The sequence below is a fragment of the Podarcis pityusensis genome (genome assembly GCF_964106645.2).
Source record: "Podarcis pityusensis genome assembly, chromosome: 16".
Taxonomy (NCBI): Eukaryota; Metazoa; Chordata; class Lepidosauria; order Squamata; family Lacertidae; genus Podarcis; species Podarcis pityusensis.
Genome location: NC_138041.1, coordinates 30,176,606 through 30,203,132, shown reverse-complemented (window position 1 = coordinate 30,203,132; position 26,527 = coordinate 30,176,606). Strand labels below are relative to the sequence as shown.

General features: G+C 47.2%; 1 protein-coding gene across 3 annotated transcripts in view; it reads right to left on the bottom strand.

Annotated features, from left to right (window-relative positions):
• Nucleotides 1-11,853: 11,853 nt before the first annotated feature.
• TBX1 (T-box transcription factor 1) overlaps nucleotides 11,854-26,527 on the bottom strand; it is a 55,663-nt gene continuing 40,989 nt past the window's right edge. For 2 of the 3 annotated variants that reach the window (XM_080985158.1, XM_080985156.1), the window contains 2 exons: nucleotides 24,783-24,845; nucleotides 11,854-21,494 (listed from right to left, as the gene is read on the bottom strand). In XM_080985158.1, coding sequence (XP_080841284.1) covers nucleotides 21,058-21,494; nucleotides 24,783-24,845 — 500 coding nt within the window. In that variant the 3' untranslated portion in view covers nucleotides 11,854-21,057. The remainder of the gene's footprint in view (nucleotides 21,495-24,782; nucleotides 24,846-26,527) is intronic. The other variant, XM_080985157.1, reaches the window with a different exon arrangement.

The window sequence follows — 26,527 nt, the reverse complement described above, 5'->3', positions numbered from 1 at the left end:
AGGTTAAGAACTTTGCTTCAGAAATCGGGCTCTGGCGGCGCGGCGGCAGCAGGAGGCCCCATTAGCTAAAGTGGTGCTTCACTTTAAGAACAGTTTCAGGTTAAGAACGGACCTCTGGAACAAATTAAGTACTTAACCCAAGGTACCACTGTATTGTATTTTAATATTCTGTTGGAAGCCACCCAGAGTGGCTGGGGAAACCCAGCCAGATGGGCGGTGTATAAATAATAAATTATTGTTGTTGTTGTTGTTGTTAAAGCCTGCTGGATTAGGCCAATGGCTCCTTTCGTCCAGCATCCTGTTCTCACGGTGGCTGACAAGATGCTTGTGGGAAGCCCGTACCCAGGATCTGAGCACAAGAGCACTCTCCCCTCCTGTGATTTTCCAGCAGCTGGTAGTTGGTCATTGGTTGGATGCAGACTGGATCTCGGTGGGTTCCACTAGATCTCACTTCCCTCCATGCATGGAAGTAGCCCTGCCGTCTGTGGAGGGGTGCCTGCAGATACTTCCCCTGATTTTGAAACCCTGTAGAATTTGGGGTGTGGATATCGAGAGCAGGAGGTTGCCAACCTTTTAAAGTCCATGTATGTTTGGAATTTTTAAGCAAGCGCTGTGCGCAACACCTCCTCTGGTCACTTTCTCCCGCACCCCTCAGATCAGCCCCATAGCAAGACAGAAAGGGGAAAAACCCCACATACACTCACGCTTCACTTTTTTGAGGCATCTGGTAAAAGTCAGATCCAGTAGATTTAATCTGAGCAGTAGAAAAAAAAAAAGAGCGTAGAGCTGAAGGAAATGGGAAAGGGCATCACTCTTTCCTCCAGCTCTATGTCATTTTCAAGGGAGAAAAAGGCAATTGCCCTCACCCCCTCTTGACCAAGGGAGTGGTGAGAGGGGTGGGAAAGGCTCAAAGGGCTTTGAAGAAGACTTCAAGGGTACATTTCACCCCAGGGCACTCTGTTGGCAACTGATCGAGCAGGTCATTTCCTCTGGTCATCCATGCAGTTCTCTTTTTCGACAGCAGTGCATTTTCTAAAACAAAACGTAGGCTAGTACCTTATTGGTCTGCCTTGCTTAATATTGTCTGCATGACAGTAGCTCTTCAGGGAAGCAGACAGGAAGCTGAAGAGGAGTCAGGGCTTAGTGAGAAGGGAGAGTCTGCAACAGAGAAAATTCTAGAAGCAGAGGCTGTAGAGGAGGGGGCCTAAGAGGCAGAGATGAGTCTGGCTGGGGAAGAGTCTCTCCCCCTCCTGCTGGGACAACCTCCTCTCCCCACTTGTCTCCCAGAACCAGAAGAGACATGAAAAGGGCGGAGGAAAGACTGGCTGCATGCAGGCGCAGCCTCCGATTGCTTGGGGAAAGGCCCTGGAGACGAGGGAACTTAGATGGCTGTTGCAAGGCAGGGACTTCCAGTCTCAGCAACTGATCATGGGGCAAGACCTACTGGGAGCTGCGGTCACTCTAAGGAAATGAGTGACACTCTGCCAAGTCTGTGTGAGTCGTGTTCTTCCTAACAAAGAGTTAACTCCAACTTTAACAGTGTGATTTACTGCCGGCTCGTTCCCGACACCTACGCAATTTATGCTCTCTGAAACAATGTGCCAGCCCAAAACACATCCAACGTTTGAAATTTGCGCTACGATGAGCCTTGCAATGCAACTCTCCTGCCAAATAATAGGTGCACAAAATGCATAAAAGCATGTACTGGGCTAAAGTGTGCATAAAAATGCATATATTAGGAAAATAGACACACATATTAAGTTGAAATTGCTCTATATGCAGAGTTGCATACGTACGTGCGTATCTGGGATAAATTCTCACAAAAATGCGGAGGAATTTTCTTGAGGATGTCTCTCTCTCACACACACACACAAAATTGCATACTATTAGGGAAATGTAGTGATCTGGAGACCGGAAAAAGCGAAAACCGAAACTGACGGATTCATTCAGTCCCTGCAAGGCTCGGTGCTCAATGAAATAGAGACATTGAAATATTTCAGAGGGTTGTTTTTTTATCTCATCAACTCATCTGGTTTGAAGCAACGCACACAGGAAAGGGAACGGAATCAAAGGCACTCGCTGTGGTTGCTGAAATAGGAGAAATATGTGAGGTGATGTTTAAAAGGACTCCAAGAAAGTGTCTCTCTCTCTCTCCTCCTCCCCCCAAAAATATTCTCAGCCTCCTTTATCTGGCAGTTATGAAAATGCAGCGTCTCTGAACGTGCCTCTCGTAGCATATCCAAACAGAGTGCTTTGAGCCCTGGCTGTCGATATGGAGGCCTTCCAGAAACCCTCCTCCTTGTTGCATCCATGATGGTCTGTGCTCAAGATGGTATCAGGGCAGTTATACATGATCTCGCTTTCAGTATTGCCTGAGACGGCAAAAGATCCCTGAGAGGCATGCAGCTTCTTTCCCAATTGTTGCAAGTCCAGGAACATCCTGCCGAGATCCTGTGATTTTTTGTACCACTCGTGGTCCAGGGTTTCCTCCCCAGCCTGTCTCATTTTCTGTTGTAGCAGACCTATCAAGCCAAACCCCTCTGCAGACCCGAACACCCAAGAGCATCTGTAGGGATGAAGATGGCATTTTGGATACTTGAGGCCTAAGTCACGAAGGGCTTAAAATCACTTAGACCCATATCGTGGTGTAGAAGAAGAAGAAGAGAAGAGTTTGGATTTGATATCCCGCTTTATCACCACCCAAAGGAGTCTCAAAGCGGCTAACATTCTCCTTTCTCTTCCTCCCCCACAACAAACACTCTGTGAGGTGAGTGGGGCTGAGAGACTTCAGAAAAGTGTGACTAGCCCAAGGTCACCCAGCAGCTGCATGTGGAGCAGCGGAAACGCGAACCTGGTTCACCAGGTTACAAGACTACCGCTCTTAACCACTACACCACTGGTGTAGTGTTCTTATTTCCCTTTTGACTCTGCATAGATGCTAACCTTACTGTACGCTTGTGAAACATGGACACTTGTTCAAATATATAAAAGGATGTCACATAGAGGAGGGAGAAAGGTTGTTTTCTGCTGCTCCAGAGAAGCGGACACGGAGCAATGGATCCAAACTACAAGAAAGAAGATTCCACCTAAACATTAGGAAGAACTTCCTGACAGTAAGAGCTGTTTGACAGTGGAATTTGCTGCCAAGGAGTGTGGTGGAGTCTCCTTCTTTGGAGGTCTTTAAGCAGAGGCTTGACAACCATATGTCAGGAGTGCTCTGATGGTGTTTCCTGCTTGGCAGGGGGTTGGACTCGATGGCCCTTGTGGTCTCTTCCAACTCTATGATTCTATGATTCTATGACTTATAAATGCTATCTCCAACTCCTCGAAAGATTCCATCAACAGTGTCTCTGAAAAAATGCACACATCACTTAGGAAGACAGGTGAACTAATGTCAGTGTACTGGAAGAAGCAACGATCACCAGTGTCGAAGCAATGATTCTTCAACATCAACTTCATTGGACTGGTCATGTTGTGTGGATGCCTGATTATCGTCTTCCAAAGCAACTACTCTATTCTGAACTTAAAAATGGAAAGCGTAATGCTGGTGGTCAACAAAAGAGGTTTAAAGACTGTCTCAAGGCAAATTTTTAAAAATGTAGTATGAACACCAACAACTAGGAAACACTTGTCTGCGAGCGCTCCAACTGGAGAACAGCCCTTACCAAAGGTGTCATGGGCTTTGAAGACACTCAAACTCAGGGAGAAAGGGAGAAACGTGCTACGAGGAAGGCACAATTGGCAAATTCACACTGTGATCAACTCCCACCCGGAAATCAATGTCCCCACTGTGGAAGGACGTGTGGATCCAGAATTAGCCTCCACAGTCACTTACGGACTCATTGTTAAAACCGTGTTTATGGAAGACAATCTTACTCAGCTATGATGGATCGCCAAAGAAGAGGAAGCGAAGAAGATACAACTGCCTAATTAGATTGCTGGGAAGATTCAAGGACAAGCAATAGGATATTCTGTAAATGATCTGTGTTCTTATGTAGCTGAACCGTTTTATACATTCTGGATGTCCCATGATCATATTATAAAGTAGTTGTGTTCTGTGTTATAAATCCAGCACTGCTTCTTGTTTCTTTTTGTTTCCCAATGTATTTCTAATCAGCAAGTCAATTTTTGGTCTGAAAGTGTGACCCAGGAAAACAAGTTTGAGAGCCAATGGGTTAAAGTGTCAGACTAAGACCTGAGTGACAATGATCAAATCCCCACTCAGCCATGAAACTCACTGAGTGACCTTGGGGGTCAGTCACATACAATCTCACTCAGTGGCGTAGCGTGGGGGGTGCAGGGGGGCTCGGCTGCACCGGGCGCAACATCTGGGGGGGCGCGCTCGCACTCGCAGCTCTCTGCCCCCTGCTAAAATCCACGGGTTAGGGGGCGCAAATTACTTGCCTTGCCCCGGGTGCTGACAACCCACGCTACGCCACTGATCTCACTGCCTAACCCAGAATTGTTAGTAGAAGTGTATCTGAAGAAGTGTGCATGCACACGAAAGCTTATACCAAGAACTAACTTAGTTGGTCTTTAAGGTGCTACAGGAAGGAATTTTTTTATTTCGACTATGGCAGACCAACACGGCTACCCATCTGTAACCAGAATTGTTGTGAGGACAAAGTAAGGAAAGGGAGAATTGTGTACACTGCCGTGACCTCTTTGGAGGAAAGGTGGGATATATAAGTGCTATAACAAACAAACAACAATAATAAACAACAAGCAACTGTGATCACCATGATCTTTTAAGGAAGCGTTTCCCAAACTTACGATCATCATGTACCCCTTTCTGAGTTTTCTCCCATTCTCAGATGAAGATAGTTTGGAGAATAGCGCTATTTTATCTAGACCAGAGCAAATTATGCCATGAACCTTTCGAAACGCCTTTGCACACACTGTCTTAAGGGATCCCCACCTTGGAAATGATCCCCATCTCGATCCACCAAAGAGCTTCATTCTTTGAATTTAGTATTTTACAAAGCACTTTTCCCTTTTGTAAGGCGATTTCTGCTTATAATGTGAAAATCCTGAACTTGAGATTCATGTGTGACTCAAACATCAGGTTTGTGGACTCCCTTCCTTCCTTCCTTCCTTCCTTCCTTCCTTCCTTCCTTCCTTCCCTCTCTCTTTTTCTCTCTTTCTTTCATACCTAATGGAAATAAATGTGAACAATGTATTGTAATTACTTTGATATAGGCTGTTCTCAATACTTTTCTCTTCACAGAAATCTGGAAACACATTTAATTCCCCATATGGAAAGGGGGAAAGCCCACATTTATCTTAATTTAGCCATAGACGGGTCAGCCAAATCTGTTGTCCGTATATGCAAAACAGATGTGACATATACAAACTGTTTGAGTGTCATAGGCTATGAAAGGGAATATAATAGGTATATTACACCAACATGTGTGCCTCGTTTGCAAACCTATTGTGGGCGGAATTCGAGCACCGAATGAGGCAAAACCAAAACGTTAGCCAGAATCGAAACAGATCATTGGGAGAATTGTGGCATCTGCGTTCGTGCTGGGCCGCTCCATTCCAGGCTGCAGGTGGGGAACGGCACGTTTAAATGTTTCCTCAAATTGAGAAGAAAAGAAGATTGACGATAGATCCTCTTTCTTTGGTGACAGTATTTTTCTGTGTGTGTGTGTGCGCGCGCGCGCGCACGTGCGTGCATGTGTGTCTGCATGACAGTATTTTTATGCAAGAGTCTGAGTGTGTGGAATGCGGCTCCCGACAGCTTTCCATAGGGGCAATCTGGCCCTCGTCCTGGGGGAAAAAATTCCATGCCTCTGCACAGCAGCTTGAACCAAAGAATCCTCCAGCTCCTTTTGTCTCCCTTCTCAACAGCTTTCCAGAGATGCTGTGGCAACCGGACCCTCTGACTTCCTGCGATACAAGCGTTGTTCTCTAGAGGGCACTTGCTATTAAGCTGCTGGCTGAATTCTCAATGGCTGACAGTGCAATCCTATACATTTAGAAGTCAACACTCCTTCAGTCCTGTGGAACTTACAGGTAGGGATGGGCAAATACAGGGGTAGGCAACCTAAGGCCCGGGGGCCGGATGCGGCCCAATCACCTTCTAAATCCAGCCCGCAGACGGTCCGGGAATCAGTGTGTTTTTACATGAGTAGAATGTGTCCTTTTATATAAAATGCATCTCTGGGTTATTTGTGGGGCCTGCCTGGTGTTTTTACATGAGTAGAATATGTGCTTTTATTTAAAATACATCTCTGGGTTATTTGTGGGGCATAGGAATTCATTCATATATATTTTTTCAAAATATAGTCCGGCCCCCCATTGGGTCTGAGGGACAGTGGACTGGCCCATGGCTGAAAAAGTTTGCTGACCCCTGGGCAAATATATCAGTTCCTCGCTTTTCCAACCTTATGTTCAGTTTTCTGCATTTATAGAACAGTTGGAAAATTCACCAGTATTTTTGGTGTGAAATTCTCATGGTGCAGACATTTCTGTATGCAATTGTCCCCGTTATGCACCTTTTCACAAAGCAAGTTCCCTGATATAATGCATTTTTGGTGATATTCTCACTACCAAATGAATTTCTTTGTCCACTTCACCTTAGCATTTGCAGTTTTGCACAGCTGCGCCACAAAATCCAGAGAAGTGTGAATTCCAAAAGATCACCGTGTTTCAGCTTGCACCTTATTTTCCAAAGTGTGGCTTAGGTAGATTTGCCTTTAAATGTTGTGTTTCATCCCCCATCCCTATCTAAGTGTGTATAAAACAAGAGGCTTGTTCCTTTCCCTTGTTGGCATGTAAAATCACACTGCTTTAATGCAGCAAATGTAACACAGGCCGCCACAGCAGGTTTTGCCACCTCACCTGTAAACCAAAAGGAAGCACAAGACAGCACTGCTGATTTCTTCCCATGTTGCATCCCAGTGACAGGCAAATGCCCCCAAACCATATATTTGCCCAATGGTCCTAGGATTGTAGGCTTTTGCGAGCAGAGCTGGCAACTGGTACATAAGAACACAGGACGTGGATGGCGCTGTGGTCTAAACCACTGAGCCTCTTGGATTTGCTGATCGGAAGGTTGGTGGTTCGAATCCCCATGACGGAGTGAGCTCCCGTTGCTCTGTCCCAGCTCCTGCCAACCTAGCAGTTTGAAAGCACACCAGCACAAGTAGATAAATAGGTACCGCTGTGGCGGGAAGGTAAACGGTGTTTCCATGCACTCTGGCTTCCATCACAGTGTCCCGTTGTGCCAAAAGCAGTTTAGTCCTGCTGGACACAAGACCTGGAAAGCTGTCTGTGGACAAATGCTGGCTCCCTTGGCCTGAAAGCAAGATGAGCACCCCAACCCCTTAGTCACCTTTGACTGGACTTAATCGTCCAGGGGTCCTTGACCTTTTTTACCTACATAAGAACATAAGAGGAGTCCTGCAGGATCAGGCCAAAAGGCCAAGCGGATGCCCCACTGGGAAGCTCAGAAGGAGGATGTAAGTGCAACATCAGCTCTCCTTACTTGAAGTTCCCACAACTGGTTCTCAGGAACATGGTGTCCCTTTTGCCATCGAGATAGAACACAACTGTAATGAATAGTAGCAACTGATAGTCTTGGGCTCACAGAATTTGTCTAATCTTCTTCTACAGCCATCCTAGCTGGTGGCCATTGTGATTTCTTGGAAGAGCAAATGCCATAGATTGCTTTCATTTGTCCCAAACCTTCCAGCACTCATCTCTGTTGGGTAGCCCTGAGTTCTAGAGTTGTGAAAGAGGGAGAAACACTGAGCCACTGTGGTGTAGTGGTTAAGAGCGGTAGACTCATAATCTAGTGAACCGAGTTTGCGTCTCCCCTCCTCCACATGCAGCTGCTGGGTGACCTTGGGCCAGTCACACTTCTTTGAAGTCTCTCAGCCCCACTCACCTCACAGAGTGTTTGTTGTGGGGGAGGAAGGGAAAGGAGAATGTTAGCCGCTTTGAGACTCCTTCGGGTAGTGATAAAGCGGGATATCAAATCCAAACTCTTCTTTTGTCTATCCACCAGGCAGAATTCTATACACCTCATCATGTCCCCTCTAACTTGCATCTTCAGAGTTTGTCTGAAACCCTGGTGTGATTCGGGTATAGCATGAACCTGGGGAAACTGAGCCACACAATCGGTGTCATGACGTGGTACAGCTCTTTCTGAATGGTTCCACTTCAAGCTGCTTGCTGGAGCATGGTGTGCCTAAATTCTCTCCCTTATAATTAAAAGGACAGCAGCAACCTTCCGCCTAGAACACTAGGAAGATGGAAAGATCACTCGCAGAGGAATTGGACAGTCATGAAAAGGCCCTCGTCCATTTAAACTGTGCAGAAAATCTCATAATGATCCAATGAATACTTGCCCCCGTCTTCCAGTCCCACTCAGGAATTATCATCAGAGTCTGCCTTGCTCTTGGTTTCAATTTTGGAAGGTTTGGTCTGTGAACACAAGACCTGGGAGCTTTTCTGTGACAGCGCTGGGTTTCTTTGCTGTTCAAACGCCACACGTTTCTTCTGACTAAAATTAAATACACTTTTAAATTTCAGTGGTCTTTTAATGGGTTAGCACCCCATTTTATTGCCTCTCACATACCGTGGTATCCCTGGGTACACACACCTCTGGTTGCGTATCCTTCAGGATGCGAACACGGCAAACCTGGAAGTATTTTTCTGGGTTTCGCTATGCACGCATGCACAGAAGGGCTCTACCACGCCATGCGCATGTGCAGAAGAGACACCTCCGGTTGCGAATTCCCCAGGATCCGACCGGAGCTCCAGAACGGATCCCATGTGCAACAGAGGTACCACTGTATAACATCTTTGAAACTCATTAACATGAGGTTTTTGTTTTTGTTTAAAGTGCTGCTTGCTTTATTTGGGCGTCTGGTCATTTTGGGTAGTTTGCGGTGAAGCCAAACAGGACAATTTTTATGCACATTGGCCTCCATTTTTTGCTATTATAAATAGGGAGAGTCATAGAATTGCTTCTTCCATGACTCACTCCTTCTTGTGGTTGGACTATATAGAGTCATATTACAATCTCAGCTATATGTAACTGCATCTCTATGATTAGGGTTTTTTCCTCTCCTGGATATGCCTCGAATATGGTTCTGTTATCGTTTGCATGGTTATTTGTTATTTTGTCCATGGGTTCCTGATAAATCAATTTTTTAAAAAGTTGCTTGTGTTATATTCTTTGTTCATTGGTTCCTGCATTTGTACAACTGTGCTCCAGTTAGGGTTATTTCAGCTAAATAAATGGTTGTGACATCATTGGAAGTTGGAGCTGCAACAAAACGTTGCAGTGGTGAGCGCTTTGGATCAAGGTTCCACCAGGTTCGTTCTGTTCCTGTCTTCCCTGCTCCCAAAAGCCTGTCTCTATTCCGAGCCCATTGAGTGTACCCAATCCCTGCTGGACTGTCTGGGAGTTCCTTCCTCCAACATCTTCCTTGAACATCTGGAGGGCCAAAGGTTCCCTGCACCTGCTCTACTAGAACAGGATTAGACCCAGGATTCCCTTGCAGTGCCTGCGATGAGGCTTTTTTCATTCATAAAAGTTGAAGTTCACCAGTCACAACTGAGAATATCAGGGAAATCTAGGGAGAGCCCTTTGGAGGTAAAAAAAAAAAAGGGTTAGAAATTTTCTTAAATAAACTAACCAATGTCCCGGGTGGAATTACTGTATTTTTCATGCCGTAAGACGCACCTGACCATAAGACGCACCTAGTTTTTAGAGGAAAACAAGAAAAAAAAAATATTCTGAATGAAACAGTGGATGTATGATTTTTGTGTTTCATGCTGTAGCCATGGACATGCTATGTGATTTGACGGTGAATTTAGGGAGACCCAATGCAAAAATCCTGAGGATCCATGTGGATTGGTGCTTCGTAATCACGTTTTTGCACCATTGCGGCCCCACGAAACAGTGGGTGCATTTTCTTCTTTTGGTGCAGGCTGTAGCCATGGACATGCTATGTGATCTGAGGGTGAATTTGGGGTGACCCAATGCAAAAATCCTGAAGATCCATGTGCTTTTACCTCCCCCCCAGGCAGCCTCCTTTATCGCTAGAGTCCCTTATCTCTCTCCCGATCGCTTGCCGCCCAGCTGCTCAGCGGCTTCGTTTCAACACCCCCTTCCCTCTTTCTAAAAAAAAAAAGCATGATCTGTTTTTTGCCCCTGGGCAATTTGGCTCCAGGGACCACGCATTCGCTCCATAAGATGCACAGACATTTCCCCTTACTTTTTAGGAGGAAAAAGGTGCGTCTTATGGAGCGAAAAATACGGTAGTTGGTCTGAAGGAAGGATGGGAAACGTTTTTTCAAACCAAGGACCAGATCACCATCTTGGCAATCCTCTGGGAGCCACATGCCAGTGGGTGGGGGGAACCCGAGGCCAAATGGGGTGAGGCACAACAGTGGAGGAATGGCAGATAAAGATGATGGATTTTTTGGAGCTAGCCGACCTGACTGGAAGAGTCCGCGACCAGAAGGAGGAGGAGTGCCAAAAGGAATGGAAGAGATTCAAAGACTACTTAGTTAAATATGTTAAGATAACTTAGATAGAATTACTTGCGAGTATCAGATTGGCCTAGTGGGACACGGGTGGCGCTGTGGGTTAAACCACAGAGCCTAGGACTTGCTGATCAGAAGGTCAGAGGTTCGAATCCCCGTGGCGGGGTGAGCTCCCGTTGCTCTGTCCCTGCTCCTGTCCCTAGCAGTTTGAAAGCACATCAAAGTGCAAGTAGATAAATAGGGACCGCTCCAGCGGGAAGGTAAACGGCATTTCCGTGCGCTGCTCTGGTTTGCCAGAAGCGGCTTAATCATGCTGGCCACATGACCCGGAAGCTGTACGCCGGCTCCCTCGGCCAATAAAGCGAGATGAGCGCCGCAACCCCAGAGTCGTCTGCGACTGGACCTAATGGTCAGGGGTCCCTTTACCTTTACCTATCAGATTGGTCTAGGATTTAAATATGTGATGTTGTAGAATACTATGGATAAAAGTCAAAATGAAAAGAAAGAAAGATGTTAATGAACCAAGTAAATTTTATGTGAAAATAGTTTTGGAAAACTGCTATAATGACTTACCGTATTTTTCGCTCTATAAGACGCACCAGACCATAAGACACACCTAGTTTTTGGAGGAGGAAAACAAGAAAAAAATATTCTGAATCTCAGAAGCCAGAACAACAAGAGGGATCGCTGCACAGAGAAAGCAGTGATCCCTCTTGCTGTTCTGGCTTCTGGGATAGCTGCACAGCCTGCATTCGCTCCATAAGATGCACACACATTTCCCCTTACTTTTTAGGAGGGAAAAAGTGAGTCTTATAGAGCAAAAAATACGGTATATGGAAACTCAGCCAGGGGGATTCGAGGAAGTCACCCAACAATGACAACAAAAGTGGAAATACTTGTTTGTTTGTTTTTTGATGATTTTTTTTTGTTTATGTTTGTGGATATGTTTGTTATAAATTTGGAAAACTAATTTAAAAAATTGAAAAAAACAAATGGGGTGAGGCAACTAATATAAATGTTAACCTTCCTTCCCCAATTAAAAACTGTCCTCCACTCAGACAAGTGAGAGGCATGAGTGTGAAGCAAGGCAGGCAAGTAGCCTGGGGAAAGTTCTGCAAACCCGACTGAGAGCCCCGGAGGGCCACACCCAGACCCTAGACCTGAGGCTCCCCACCTCCTGAGGTTTGTGCTGCAAACCAGGCTTTTAGTATTGCAGCTCCAGCCGTCTGGAATCAGGATGTATGAAGAGCTCTGTTTTGCTTTTGTAACATGAAATGAACACCGCTGCCGCCCCCACAAGCATGTGATTTTGAAGGGGAGGGGGAAAAAAGACAGGAGATTGAGAAAGAAGGAAGACGAAAACCTTTTATAAATGTTACTGTCTGTCATCTCTCCCCCTCCCACCCCCAGTGTAACCACGGTATGTTTATCTACAGTTATCTACAAATATCTACAGATTATCTACACTCTTTGCAGATATGACTCTTTGGTTGAGTTGAATATTCCGGTCCCCCTACCCCACCCCACCCTTCACTTTACACTGCAACTATCAAGAAGAGAAGAGAAAAAGAACACACGCACACACCACAAATTGCATAATTGCTGAAAGGAAGAAAATAATAATATTAATAATAACAATAAATATACCAATGTCATGAAAAACTTGACCCAAAGCTTTGGCACTAATCCACGTAATGGGGGAGAAAACCCTTCCAATAATTTGGAAATAAGAGTGACAAAAGCAAAAGCTCTCATAGAGGGGGAAGGGAGGTTCTCTGGTGATGGGCGGGTGATACACAGAATTGTAGAATGCTAGGGTCATAAGGGACACCCCTCCCCAAGGGTTATCTAGTCCAACTCCCTGCAACGCAGGAATCCCACAAACCTGCAGCCTTGGCCAGTCTGACTCCATCTATTTCAGACTACAACTTCCATCAGCAGAACTGTGCTGGCTGGGGCTGATGGGAATCGTAGTCTGAAACAAATGGAGGCGGTCAGGGCAATATTGATTGCAATAGATTGCAATAGATTGTCCTCCAGATGATTTGAGACTACAATTCCCATCATCCCTGACCACTGGTCCTGCTATCTAGGGATCATGGGAGTTGTAGGCCAAAAATATCTGGAGGGCCCAGGTTGAGGAAGCCTGCAATAGTCCATCAGCCATCTAATTAAGGGCTGTGCTTGACAACATGGTTTAGTCCAGCCCTTGAAAGAATGCACAATTACCACTACACTTTTTTTAAAGGATCCCTTTTTGTGCAACGCATTGCGATTGAACCAGACTTTCTTGCAAAGGGAAAAAAATAATACAATAACTAGAACACATCTGCTTTCGTCCGTGACTCTTCCGAGCGCTGCTAAAGCCTTCTGAAAGTAGAGTTCTCACTGCAGTAGTAACACAGTATATCCGGGGAAAGAGGGAGGAGGCAGGAGCAGCTCTCTTGAAGGAGATCAAGGAGCAACTTGCAGAATCTGGGGTGCAGAGGCATGAAGTTGCACTCAGAGCTTAGGTATGTTTAGGCTAGAGGTGGGTCATGACTGCTGATGTGCATACGAGATAGATAGATTTGCCAAGTTGAAGATAGATAAACCTGCATCAGGGATGATCAGAGCACCAGGAAGAACAGTGTTAGAACATCTGCTTGGCATGCAGAAGGTCTCAGGTTCAATCCCCGGCATGTCCTGGTGGGGCTGGGAGAGAACCCTGCCTGGAACCCTGGATAGACACTGCCAGCTGGGAGTAGACAATATTGAACTCCAGAGAACTGTTGCCTGAGTCCCTTCCAGGAAGCCCACACTTAAGGCATTAACTCTCCCCATTCTGTTGCTCCTGTCCCCCCCCCCCCCAACCACTGGTAAACTAAGTGATAGACATCCACTGATCATAGGTGATTTATTTAGCTGTGCTGGCAAAGCATTTCTGGGGAAGGCATAGCTCAGTGGTAGAGCCTGGGGTTCAGAAACCTCCATTCCCTTCATCTCCAGGCAGAGAAGCCCTGGAAAGCTGCTGCCAGCCTGTGCAGGCAATACTGAGTCCAATAGACTAAGGGTCCAACTTGGAATATAGTGGTGTCTTATGTTGCCAAGAGCTGTGAATGGATCGTCTTGCAATGACCCCCCCAAAACCCCTTTAAAGCCCATCTATGTCAGATGAGCCACCTCCGCTTCTTACATCAAGTTTAAAGAGTACACCTAAGAAAGTAGGTGGTGCTGTGGGGACGCGGGTGGTGGGGTCTAAACCTCAGACCCTAGGGTTTGCCGATCAGAAGGTCGGCAGTTCGAATCCCACAACGGGGTGAGCTTCCATTGCTCGGTCCCTGCTCCTGCCAACCTAGCAGTTCAAAAGCACGAAGTGCAAGTAGATAAATAGGTACTGCTCCGGCGGGAAGGTAAACGGCGTTTCCGTGTGCTGCTCTGGTTCGCCAGAAGCAGCTTAGTTCTGCTGGCCACATGACCTGAAAGCTGTCTGCGGACAAACGCCGGCTCCCTCGGCCTATAGGGTGAGCTGAGCGCGCAACCCCAGAGTCGTCTGCGACTGGACCTAATGGTCAGGGGTCCCTTTACCTTTAAGAAAGTAATAAGCAAAGGCTGGTGCCCATTGGGGCTGATAGGGGAAAGGGCAGGGAGGCCAACAGTAGGTGGCGCCAGAGCCAGCAGTGGGAGGAGCCAACTCAATTCTGGTTTTGTCCTTTCTGAGCTAGGGGACTTGATGCAAGGCAGCTTCTAGGAAGGTCAGAGAGTCCGACTGCTCTTTCAAAGAAGAGCAGGTGCATAGGACAACAGACCACTGCTGAAATTTGAAAGCCAAAACTCCGATGCTGATTAAAGCACACTTTGTCAGATAAAGTGGAATAGAAGCAGTGATCTCCAGCCCACCAAAGCAATAAATGTATTCGCCTTTAAGGCGTCGCAAGTCTTGGTTCTGTTTGTGCTCCAATGAATGCCCCTCCTCCTCCAGAAGGGGCAGTAACACAGTGGCAGAGGGAGGGGGGCATGTGGGGCGGACAGGTTCAACCCCTGGCATCTCCAGGTAGGACCAAGACTTCTGCCTGATGCTCCAGAGAGCCACTGCCAGTCAGTGTAGAACCAATAGCCTGATTCGGTAAAAAGGCAATTTCGTATACTGGGGTGAGAGCTGAACCAGAGGCGCAGTGGTGCAATGCATGCTATTCCTGCAAAGGGTTGCAGGATCAATCTCCAACATCTCTAGGTTAGAGCTGGGAATGGTTCCTCTCTGAATCCCTGGAGGGCAGCTGCCAGTCAGTGCAGACAGTACTAAGCATGATGAGCCAATGGTTGGACTCAGCATAAGGCAGCAAGGGTCACTGCTCCACGGGAGAGAATCTCCTGTGCATGCAGAAAGTCCCAGGTTTAATCCCAGGTTGTCCCTAGGTAGGGCTGGGACAGAGTCCTGGCTGAATCCCTGCCAGCCAGTGTAGACAATATTGAGCTAGATAATGGCCTGGCTCCTTATAAGGCAGCTTCTTGTTAGGGTTAGGGACCTAATTCAGTGGTTGAGTATCTGTCTTGCATGCAGAGCATCTCAGGCCCAATCCGAATTGGTGGAGAGCTGCTGCCAGCCAGTGTGGACCAGCATCCCCAACCTGGTTCCTTCCAGGCGTTTTGAACCACACTTTCTGCCAGCATGTGAGATAAGAAATAAATAAAATAAATATAATGACCAGCATGCAAGGACCTCCTGTTAGGGTCCAGAAATGCTTCCAACCATCATTTTTGGCCGGGGGCGTTTGGAACAGGATAGGACAGCTGCTTCAGAACAGGCTGGTACCATCAAGGTCTACTAGTCAGGGTGGCTATGATCTGCCTCTGCTGTTGGAGACTCGAAAGTGGGGAGAGCCCTGTTGCTCCCAGGTCCTTCTCTGGGGCTTCCAAGGGGGTTCTGGTTGGCCTCACAAAGAGGATGATGACTTGGTTGGCCACTGGCCTGATCCCATCAGAGCTCTTTGCAGCTGAACCCACTAGAAGGACCTTCTCAGTCATTCTTAAGGTCAGACACAGCTCCGGTCAAGTCGGCCGAGGTTGTTGTTGCAGCTGCGTGGGGAGACTGAAACTTCCTTTCCCTGCTCTCTGCTATGTGATGGGGGGCGGGGACGGGACCCGACAGCAGCCCATGAACCCAAGTGTTATGTTTTGATTCTGCTCAAAGTCTTCACTACAGCTTCCTTGTCTAAAAACTGCCTTTGGGGAAAGAAGCATAACCTGGGCTATTCAGTCGTGAGTACCGCTTTAGGGGGTCAGGGTGCCTTTCCTTCCAAACTAGCCCACATGCTGCAAGAAGATCAAACGTGTCCATGTGCCCACACACACTTGTGTAACTTCTCTGGTTCATGTGACAAGTGTGTGAAAATAAAATATCCAGACAACCGAGAGATAGCCTCTGGTGTTGAGCAGTAGGGGGTTAGCCCCATACCTCAGGACAAGCCTGACCACCACTGCACACAAATGGTAACAAAGGAGATGTTGGCATTTGTGTGATTTAGTCCAACTCCCTCTCTCTCTCTCTCTCTCTCTCTCTCTCTCTCTGTCCCCCAGCAAAAATGGAGGTGTTGTCTATAAAGCTTACACCCATTTGCATGAGTGCAATACCCAGCTTACACGATCCATGATGCAGCCAGCACATGTACCTGCTCTCTGCCATTGAAAGAAAGCTCTTGAGCTAGGTCCATCTATGCCACTTATCTTCAGCTAATGGGTGGGGAGCCACTATTGGGTGCCAGCCTGATCCCATGTGGGCCACAAAAGAAGCACAACCACCAAATGCACATCTGGGTTAAATGTGGGTCCTGGATCTGAAAAGGTTGGCGATACCTGATCTTGGCAATTAGTATTGCCTAGGACTCGGACAGATGTATGGAAGTGAGAGCTGGACCATAAAGAAGGCTGATAGCTGAAGAATTGATGCTTTTGAATTATGGTGCTGGAGGAGACTCTTGAGAGTCCCATGGACTGCAAGAACTGGCAGATGTGATCTCAGAACCACTGGCAGTCATCTTTGAGAATTCCTGGAGAACAGGCGAAGTCTCAGCAGACTGGAGGAGGGCAAATGTTGTCCCTATTTTCAAAAAGGGGAAAAGAGAGGACCCAAATAATTACCGCCCAGTCAGTCTGACATCAATACCAGGGAAGATTCTGGAGCAGATCATTAAGCAAACAGTCTGTGAGCACCTAGAAAGGAATGCTGTGATCACCAATAGTCAGCATGGATTTCTGAAAAATAAGTCATGTCAGACTAACCTGATCTCGTTTTTTGACAGAATTACAAGCCTGGTAGATGAAGGGAACGCAGTGGATGTAGCCTACCTTGATTTCAGCAAGGCATTTGACAAGGTGCCCCATGATATTCTTGTAAAGAAGCTGGTAAAATGCGGTCTTGACTATGCTACCACTCAGTGGATTTGTAACTGGCTGACTGACCGAACCCAAAGGGTGCTCATCAATGGTTCCTCTTCATCCTGGAGAAGAGTGACTAGTGGGGTGCCACAGGGTTCTGTCTTGGGCCTGGTCTTATTCAACATCTTTATCAACGACTTGGATGATGGACTCAAGGGCATCCTGATCAAATTTGCAGATGACACCAAACTGGGAGGGGTGGCTAACACCCCAGAGGACGGGATCACACTTCAAAACGACCTTGACAGATTAGAGAACTGGGCCAAAACAAACAAGATGAATTTTAACAGGGAGAAATGTAAAGTATTGCACTTGGGCAAAAAAAAATGAGAGGCACAAATACAAGATGGGTGACACCTGGCTTGAGAGCAGTACATGTGAAAAGGATCTAGGAGTCTTGGTTGACCACAAACTTGACATGAGCCAACAGTGTGACGCGGCAGCTAAAAAAGCCAATGCAAATCTGGGCTGCATCAATAGGAGTATAGCATCTAGATCAAGGGAAGTAATAGTGCCACTGTATTCTGCTCTGGTCAGACCTCACCTGGAGTACTGTGTCCAGTTCTGGGCACCACAGTTCAAGAAGGACACTGACAAACTGGAACGTGTCCAGAGGAGGGCAACCAAAATGGTCAAAGGCCTGGAAACGATGCCTTATGAGGAACGGCTAAGGGAGCTGGGCATGTTTAGCCTGGAGAAGAGGAGGTTAAGGGGTGATATGATAGCCATGTTCAAATATATAAAAGGATGTCACATAGAGGAGGGAGAAAGGTTGTTTTCTGCTGCTCCAGAGAAGCGGACACGGAGCAATGGATCCAAACTACAAGAAAGAAAATTCCACCTAAACATTAGGAAGAACTTCCTGACAGTAAGAGCTGTTCGACAGTGGAATTTGCTGCCAAGGAGTGTGGTGGAGTCTCCTTCTTTGGAGGTCTTTAAGCAGAGGCTTGACAACCATATGTCAGGAGTGCTCTGATGGTGTTTCCTGCTTGGCAGGGGGTTGGACTCGATGGCCCTTGTGGTCTCTTCCAACTCTATGATTCTCTTCCAACTCTATGATCAAACCTATCCATTCTGAAGAAAATCAGCCCTGAGTGCTCACTGAAGAAGAAGAAGAAGAAGAAGAAGAAGAAGAAGAAGAAGAAGAAGAAGAAGAAGAAGAGAGTTTGGATTTGATATCCCACCTTTCACTCCCTTTAAGGAGTCTCAAAGCGGCTAACATTCTCCTTTCCCTTCCTCCCCCACAACAAACACACTGTGAGGTGCGTGGGGCTGAGAGACTTCAAAGATGTGTGACTGGCCCAAGGTCACCCAGCAGCTGCATGTGGAGGAGTAGAGACGCGAACCCGGTTCCCCAGATTACGAGACCACCGCTCTTAACCACTACACCACACTGGAAGGACAGATCGTGAAGCTGAGGCTCCAGTACTTTGGCCACCTTATGAGAAGAGAAGACTCCCTGGAAAAGACCCTGATGTTGGGAAAGATGGAGGGCACAAGGAAAAGGGGACCACAGAGGACGAGATGGTGGGACAGTGTTCTTGAAGCTACCAGCATGAGTTTGACCAAACTGCGGGAGGCAGTAGAAGACAGGAGTGACTGGCGTGCTCTGGTCCATGGGGTCATGAAGAGTCGGACACGACTAAACGACTAAACAAACAAAAAAAGCTTCCTTATATTGAGTCATCAGGCCCATCTAGCTTAGTATTGTCTACACTGACTGGCAAGGGCTCTCTGAGGTTTCAAGCAGAGGACGTACCCAGCTTTACTTGGAGATGCCGAGGACCTTTTCTATGCAAAGACAGATGCTCTGCCACTGAGCCAAAAACCTTAAACTGCAGACAACTTCTAAGGATACTCCCACGCGGACAAAATCAGAACCAGTATCTACTGCAATTTCACACCATCTTGATGCATAATCATCAGTCTCAGCAATGCCCTAAGCCTGGCAAAAACATTGTGTACATAATTCAAAAATACCTGCAGTTCTGAAAGTCTTTCTCAACATAGCACCCCTTTTGCGTAGGCATGTAATGATTCTGATGGACCTTACAGAAGAAACCCACCTTTGCATACACTGGAAACCCTGTGAGTACGTATCACAGAAGTGCTTCTGGTGGTCTCAGCTGTGCCACTCCAAGGGCTCCCTGGGCTGTATCCAATGCCGGTCCTACTCAGAGAAGGCCCACTGGAATCAATGGGCCCAAGCTAGCCATGCCCATTGATTTCAGCGAGTTTACTCTCACAAGGACTAGCGCTGGATACAAACCTATGTATGGTTTGGGACTATGGTTGAATGGGTTAAGATGCATTCTGTTCTCACAGTGACCCACCAGATGCCCATGGGAAACTCCCAAGCAGGATCCGAGCAGAAGAGAGCTCTCCCCTCCTGAGGTCTCCAACAAATGGTACCATGAGCATTCAGGGCCCGTGCAACAGATGACAAATAGAGGCCACTCTTGGTGCTGAAATCACACACATGCCAGAACAGCAAGCACTTTAAAACTGCCATGCCAGCTGCAAGGGGCCTGATCCAGCTACATTTTTGCACTAGTGGTAGCCAGCACAATGAGTCCCACTAGTGCAGCGGTTCTCAACCTGTGGGTCCCCAGATGTTGTTGGACTACAAATCCCATCATCCCTGGCCACGCTGGCTAGGCATGATGGGAGTTGTAGTCCAACAACATCTGGGGACCCACTAGTGAAATGGGACTTTCCCCATCCTTTCCTGCCCTTGTACGCCCGCCCCCCAATCAAATCTGCTCGGGAGGATTGGGAGAATACCCCAGAGCACGATGTGAGGGGACGAGAGGGGAGGTTGCTCCATCCAGCAAAAGCAAAAGTCATTGTACTGATGGAACGGTCATCTTAGTGTGACACTGAATTCCACCCAAGGTCCACAGATGCTCAACTCACCTGTAGGACATGCAGGCCTGCTGCACACCAGTACTCTGCCTGCAACAGAAAAGACCTGGACCAGGACAGACTATTTGCCCATGTATCCCAGCACTGTCTACACCCGGCATGGCCAAACTCGGCCCTCCAGCTGTTTTGGGACTACAACTCCCATCATCCATAGCTAACAGGACCAGTGGTCAGGGATGATGGGAATTGTAGTCCCAAAACAGCTGGAGGGCCAGGTTTGGCCATGCCTGGTCTACACTGACCAGCAGCAGCTCACCAGGGTCTCGGAGGTAGAGGCTTTCCCCATAATCTGCCCTCTGATCTGAGATGCAACCTGGGGGGCTTCTGCACTGAATCATGGTCCTTCCCCACTGTTACACTGACTAATGGATTTGCACCTGCCTTCCCCAAGCCAATGCCCTCCAGATGTCCTGGACTAATTCTCCTGTCCGTGCCAAGGCTGATGGGAGTTGTAGTCCAAATCACTTAGAGAGCACCAGGTTGGGGAAGTCTGCCATCTACCTATATCAGCTGACAGATAAAGCTTGTCACCTACCTTAGAGCGGTAAGGTAGGCAAGCTAAAATTCAGGCAAAAATAAAAACTGAGCTGTTCTGATGCTCACGCTTTAGGTCCACAGCCATGTCGGCACGATCACCTGACCTACCTGCACTGTGGCAGTGCTGTAAGTAGCAATCTGCAAGCACTCTGAGCAGGTAAACAACTGCATAAACACTAAAAGGTTATTATGATGACAGCAGCAAGGGCAACAGAACAACATATGGCTTCATTTATAAAGCAAAGGGAGGAGGGGAGGAAAGTGCAGCTGCCAATCACTGTGTCGGGGGGGGGGGGACGAGAACGGTGGTGCCCTCCAAGCAGGGCGGCAGGCGGTGCAAAATGCTCCGAGTAAAGTCCCAACCTCCATCCATCCATCACGCATGTCAAGAGAAGCAGGCTGATCATTTCCCCCTCCGGGACGAGGAAGGAAACCAAGTCATGAAGGATGATTCCAACGTTGCAAGAAGGGAAGACATTGAGGAGTAGAAAGTGTGTGCAAGAGATAAAGGACCCCCTCATGGAAACAGGGAAGGGTTGTTGTTTTTTGCGGGGAGGTGAGACAAGGGGATGTTCTTTCGACAAGATAGTGCTCTCTGAAAACGTATGCTACTGAGCCGTTCAAACCCATGCAGATAGCCAGTCATATAAGCTAGAGGACCTTGCGTCTCAAAGGTTATCTTGGTCCATAGTCATAGCTGGTGGGAGCTCCGGCAGTGGAATACATGTTGGCTGCAGCGGCAGCCGCTGCAGCGGCAGCCGCCGAATTCATGTGGTGGTGGTGGTGGTGGTAACTGTGTCCCCGGATGCTGGGCAAAGGGTAGGGGGCTGGCCTGCTCTTTGCCCCCAGGTAATGGTCGTAGGCAGAGACCGGGTGCTTGTAGGGGTGGTGGTGGAGGGGCTCCGAAGTGGATGGCTCCAGCCGCAGTTCGTGGTGTGGGGGGCTGGGCCGGCTCCCTGCTGGGCTGGTGAGGGGGACCAGACCCCCTCCACCAGGCACAGGGAGCGCCGGGCTCAACACTCGGGACATGAGCTGCTGGTGAGCAGGATCTGCGTGGAGTGGCGTCCCGCCGGCTGCGTCCCTCTCGTATTCCCGACGACTCTCCGCCACATCTGCAGGGGGCGCCAAAGAGGAAGGGGGGGAGAAAAGCACAAAAGTCAGTTGGCTGGCAGGGAGCTTGGAAACTCCAGGTCACCTCCAGGTGTCCATCTAACCTCTAGAGAGGGGACCCATCACTCCAGAGTGAAGCCAGGTAACTCAAACCAATATAGTTTCAGCCTTTGTAGTGCAAACATGCGCCTTTACAGATAAGAACATAACCTACTGGATCAAGCCAGCAGCCCATCCAATCTGGCGTCCTGTTCTCACAGTGGCCAACCAGATGGGAAAGCAGCAAGCAGGATTCAAGCACAAGATGCCTGTGGTTACCAGCAAGTGGTAGAGAAAGGGTGGACAATATGGTGGAGGCACCCAATTCTGACCTTTTGTCAAGCAACGTCATTAGAAAATAAGGTATATGGTTGCCCCAGGTGCTTTGGCTTCTAGGCCGTTTTGACACCAGAAAAGGAGTCCTGCCAGATCAAGCTGAACATAGAACAAGCTGAACACATGTAGAACATAGCCATCATGGTGAGCAGCCATTGATAGCCATTGATTTGCCTAATACCCTTAAGAATGTAAGAGCAGTTCTGGTGGATCAGGCCAGTGTGGCCCATCTAGTCCAGCATCCTGTTCTCACAGTGGCCAACCAGATGTTCACCAGAAACCCACAAGCGAGACTTTCCCCAGCCTCCTGTGGTTTCTAGCAACTGGTATTTGGAAGTACATTGCCTCCAGCTGTGAAGGTGGAGCATAACCTCCATCACCCCTGACTTGGAAGGAAGAGACAATACATGAGAAGGAGTCTCCTACATATTCCCACTTTGATCGCTCCTTGCTCGCTTAGAGGGGACACATAAACAGGCCACGTCAGCCAGGAAGAGACTACATCGAATGGCAGCAGCCCCCTCACTGGGCAGTGGGACCTCTGCAAGCACCTAACAATGCCAACCTATGGTCCCACTCCTTTTCTTGGAGCTGTGGGCCCAGACACTCAAAGCACACCAAGTCACCCCAGAGACATGCCCTGTCCCCAGTGCTAAATGGAGTGCGGTGGAGAGATTGAGAATAAGATGCGATTTTACAAACAGAAGCGGTTTGCTACTGGCCATGGTTTGCTGGAGGAAAACAAACCACTACCGAAGGAATGTGGGAAGCTACCTCACGCTGAGCAGCCCCAATCGGTCCCTCTAGCTCAGTACTGTCTACACGGACTGGCAGCAGCTTTCCAGGGTTTCAGGCAGGGGAATTCCCAATCCTACCTGGAGCCTTCTGCCTGTAACGCAGGTGGTCTCCCACTGGGAGCCGTGGGACCTTCCTGGTTCGGACACAGTGCTAAACCAGAGATTGTGACCACCTGTTTTGTAGAGGCTTGGGGGAAGAGGAGGGTTCTGAACCAAGGAGTGCAGTTATTATTTCTGGATGATTAAAGGAGGAGATTGAGATTTTGATTGATTGCTTTGCATGTTCTACTAAGCTCTTGGTGAAGCTTTAGAAATAGCTTCTGCACACCTACACCTACTGAGACGCTGCTCTGTTCCGTGCAACCACGTTTCTTAAACAAAAGGACAGCCCTTTTTGTGTGTGTGTTGTTGTTTTTTCTTAGCTCGACGATCTTAAGTTAACAGAAGGGAGAGGAGGAATGCCAGGGATAGCAGCTCCCACCCCCCACCCCGCTCAAATGAAGTGTTTAACATTGTGTTCAGCAGAAATCTGTGCTCCTGGGACAAGGCATTCTGACTGTGATAAATAGAGCTGAGTTGAGTGACAAGTTTGCACACGCTTGAAATTTTTGCAATTGTATAACACTAAACAAATAGAGACTTCTCTTTATTTTAATAGGCCTGGAGTGTGCTGGGGGGAGGGAGGAAAGGCCCCCACCCCCAAGATTCTCTGTGCAACTGTTTACTCTGGGTAATGGAAAAGGAATCAAATAGAGGTGCCTAATGGGTTTGCTAGGGGGGTCCTGCAAGAGGCTAAATACACCTACTGGCGGTTGTGTTTTCTTGCTCCTTCTCTTTTGGTTTAAAGAACAAGAAGAGAAGCATGGAAAATGCTCTGCTCAGGTGATTGTTGAGGAGAGTGAAAGCCTCAGAGGTTAAAGAGAAGCCAAACAAAACAAATCCCTAACTAATTTTAAGTTTCAGCATCATAGACAGGCAATCTGGAAGTAAAACAAATATTCTATCCTCTGGTTTATGTTGTTTCCCTGGGATTTATGTTTATCCTTATAATTATTTTTGAACATTTCAAAACTGAAGTGTGTGTGCATGCTAATACACTATATAATTTTATATAATGCATCTAAGGAAAGGTAAAGGTAAAGGGACCCCTGACCATTAGGTCCAGTCATGGCCAACTCTGGAGTTGCGGCGCTCATCTCGCTTTCTTGGCCGAGGGAGCCGGCGTACAGCTTCCGGGTCATGTGACCAGCATGACTAAGCTGCTTCTGGCAAACCAGAGCAGCTCACGGAAACGCTATTTACCTTCCCGCCGGAGCGGTACCTATTTATCTACTTGCACTTTGATGTGCTTTCGAACTGCTAGGTTGGCAGGAGCTGGGACTGAGCAACGGGAGCTCACCCTGTTGTGGGGATTCGAACCGCTGACCTTCTGATCAGCAAGTCCTAGGCTCGGTGGTTTAACCCACAGCGCCACCCGCGTCCCTATATCTAAGGACAGAGGCAGCCACAAAGAAGCTTTTGCCCTAATTAAAGAAATGGGGCAAAAGAGTCTGGGGTGCAGCGGTAAATGAAAAAGCTGGTGCAGCTTTTGAAAAGTCAAGGCAAATCAGAAAAGAAAAAACCCCTAAGGCTGCAATCCTGTGCACTCTTACTGGGAAGTAAGCCCCACTAGGTATAAAGGTAAAGGTACCTCTGACCGTTAGGTCCAGTCGCGAACGACTCTGGGGTTGCGGCGCTCATCTCGCTCTATAGGCCGAGGGAGCCGGCGTTTGTCCGCAGACAGCTTCCAGGTCATGTGGCCAGCATGACTAAGCCGTTTCTGGCGAACCAGAGCAGCGCATAGAAACGCCGTTTAGCTTCCCGCCGGAGTGGTACCTATTTATCTACTTGCACTTGATGTGCTTTTGAACTGCTAGATGGGCAGGAGCTGGGATCGAACAACGGGAGCTCACCCCGTCACGGGGATTCGAACCGCTGACCTTCCAATCAGCAAGCCCTAGGCTCTGTGTTTTAGACCACAGTGCCACCCGCGTCCCTTCCACTAAGTATAATGGGACTTAATTCTGAGTAAAATATGCATAGAATCAGGTTGCACAGCTGCAAGCTGTAGATACTTACTTGGAAGTAGGTCCCATTGAACACAGAAGGACTTACTTGTGGGTACACACACATAGGATTGGTCTGCAAATTTAAGAAATAAAATTGGAGGGGCCAAAAATCAATAGATGCCAGTAAATGTTCTTATCTTTATATATTGGATGCAGGACAGTATGTGTTTATGTATACGGACAAACAGACATATATTTTCACCTGCATCCAATGAAGTAGACTCTAGCCCATGAAAGTTAATGCCATAACAACTTCTGTTCCTCCTTAACATGCCACGAGTGTCCTTGCCATTACTTGAGTTGCTTATGCACTTCTATGCATACTTATCTGATAATATTCCATTGAATTCAATGGGCTTTATTTGGAGTATACATGTATAGTCTGCACGGAAACAGAGTCTGCCTTTGAGCAACATCCTTCAGTTTCACAATTAAATATGTGTTTATACTTTACCGTTAAATATTTATATTGTTAGATGTTAAGTTTTGATTAGATTTGGTTTTGCTGTGTTTGTCATTTGATGACATAATACTAACTTTTTTGCTTTGTATTCGAGAATATATATGACATGTTGTTAAAATATGTGATTTGGTTCAATCAAACTTCAGATTCTCGTTTTTGAATGAACAATTGTTTCTTCGGGCATCATTGTAGGTTTATGAAAATAATGATGGCATTGCACTAATCCTTTACATAAAACTGTTGACATTATTTTGTTTGTCAACTACGCAGGGAACATTTATCAATGGGTGGTTACATGCATCTAATAAATAATAATATCAAACCAACAAATTTGTTCTATGCACATTTTTTTAAAAAAATACTAATTAATAGCCAAAATCAAATCCACCCAAATTCAGATAGTTGCACTGTATCCTGTACATGCCTACTCAGAAGTAAGCCTTATCGGGTTCAATGGGATTTGCCCCCAGGTAAATGAAAATCCCAGACTTCTGAACTGCCGTTCCTTGGATTGCCCTGTTAAGGCCTTACACGGTGCAAATAACACAGTCGCAATTGGCTCCAGATTAAAGTATTCATCATTCCTGATATAAATATTTAAAAAACCACAATACCCCACCCTCTGGACTCTGTCTGAAATTGATAGGATCGTTGACATTATTTATTATATCATAAGAAAACCTCAAAGCAGTTTACGATGATATCTATGTATAATGAAAATGCACAACAAATTTAAAATTAGAGACCAACTATCATTCAGCTAACTATCATGGAATTAAGATGTGCTCTTAATTGTCTGCATAAGTCTAAGGTGGAATAGCAAAAAAGTTATTTGTAGGCATTTGAAGGTGCCTGCAGAGTCTCTGTTTGCAGGGCATTCCATAGTTCTGTACTTAAAGGGAACTCTGAAATGTTTTGCTCAGGCACACAGGGACAATATATCAACCACTAGAATCCCAGGGCCGTATGGGTTATGTGTTCGGGTGCCCTCCCAGACCTCCCCCTTTAAATTGCAATTCAGCAGGTCTTTGAGTCATTCTCCCCAAAGGCTCAAACTAAATGCACGAGGCCCTCCATGCAATTGGCAACCCTGTGGCTGGCTTTTAAAGCGTAAATCGCAGAGGCTGGAGTGAGGGAGGGCAATTTGGAATGGGACTCCAGAAGGCAGGTGGAGGGAGGGTGTGATCCAGATTCATTCACCTCCTGCTCAGGAGCCTGGTTCCCCTTTCCAGCATTTTTTGATAGTGGTCTCTCATCCCTGCAGAGCAGAAGAATTCTGTGCACCTAATACA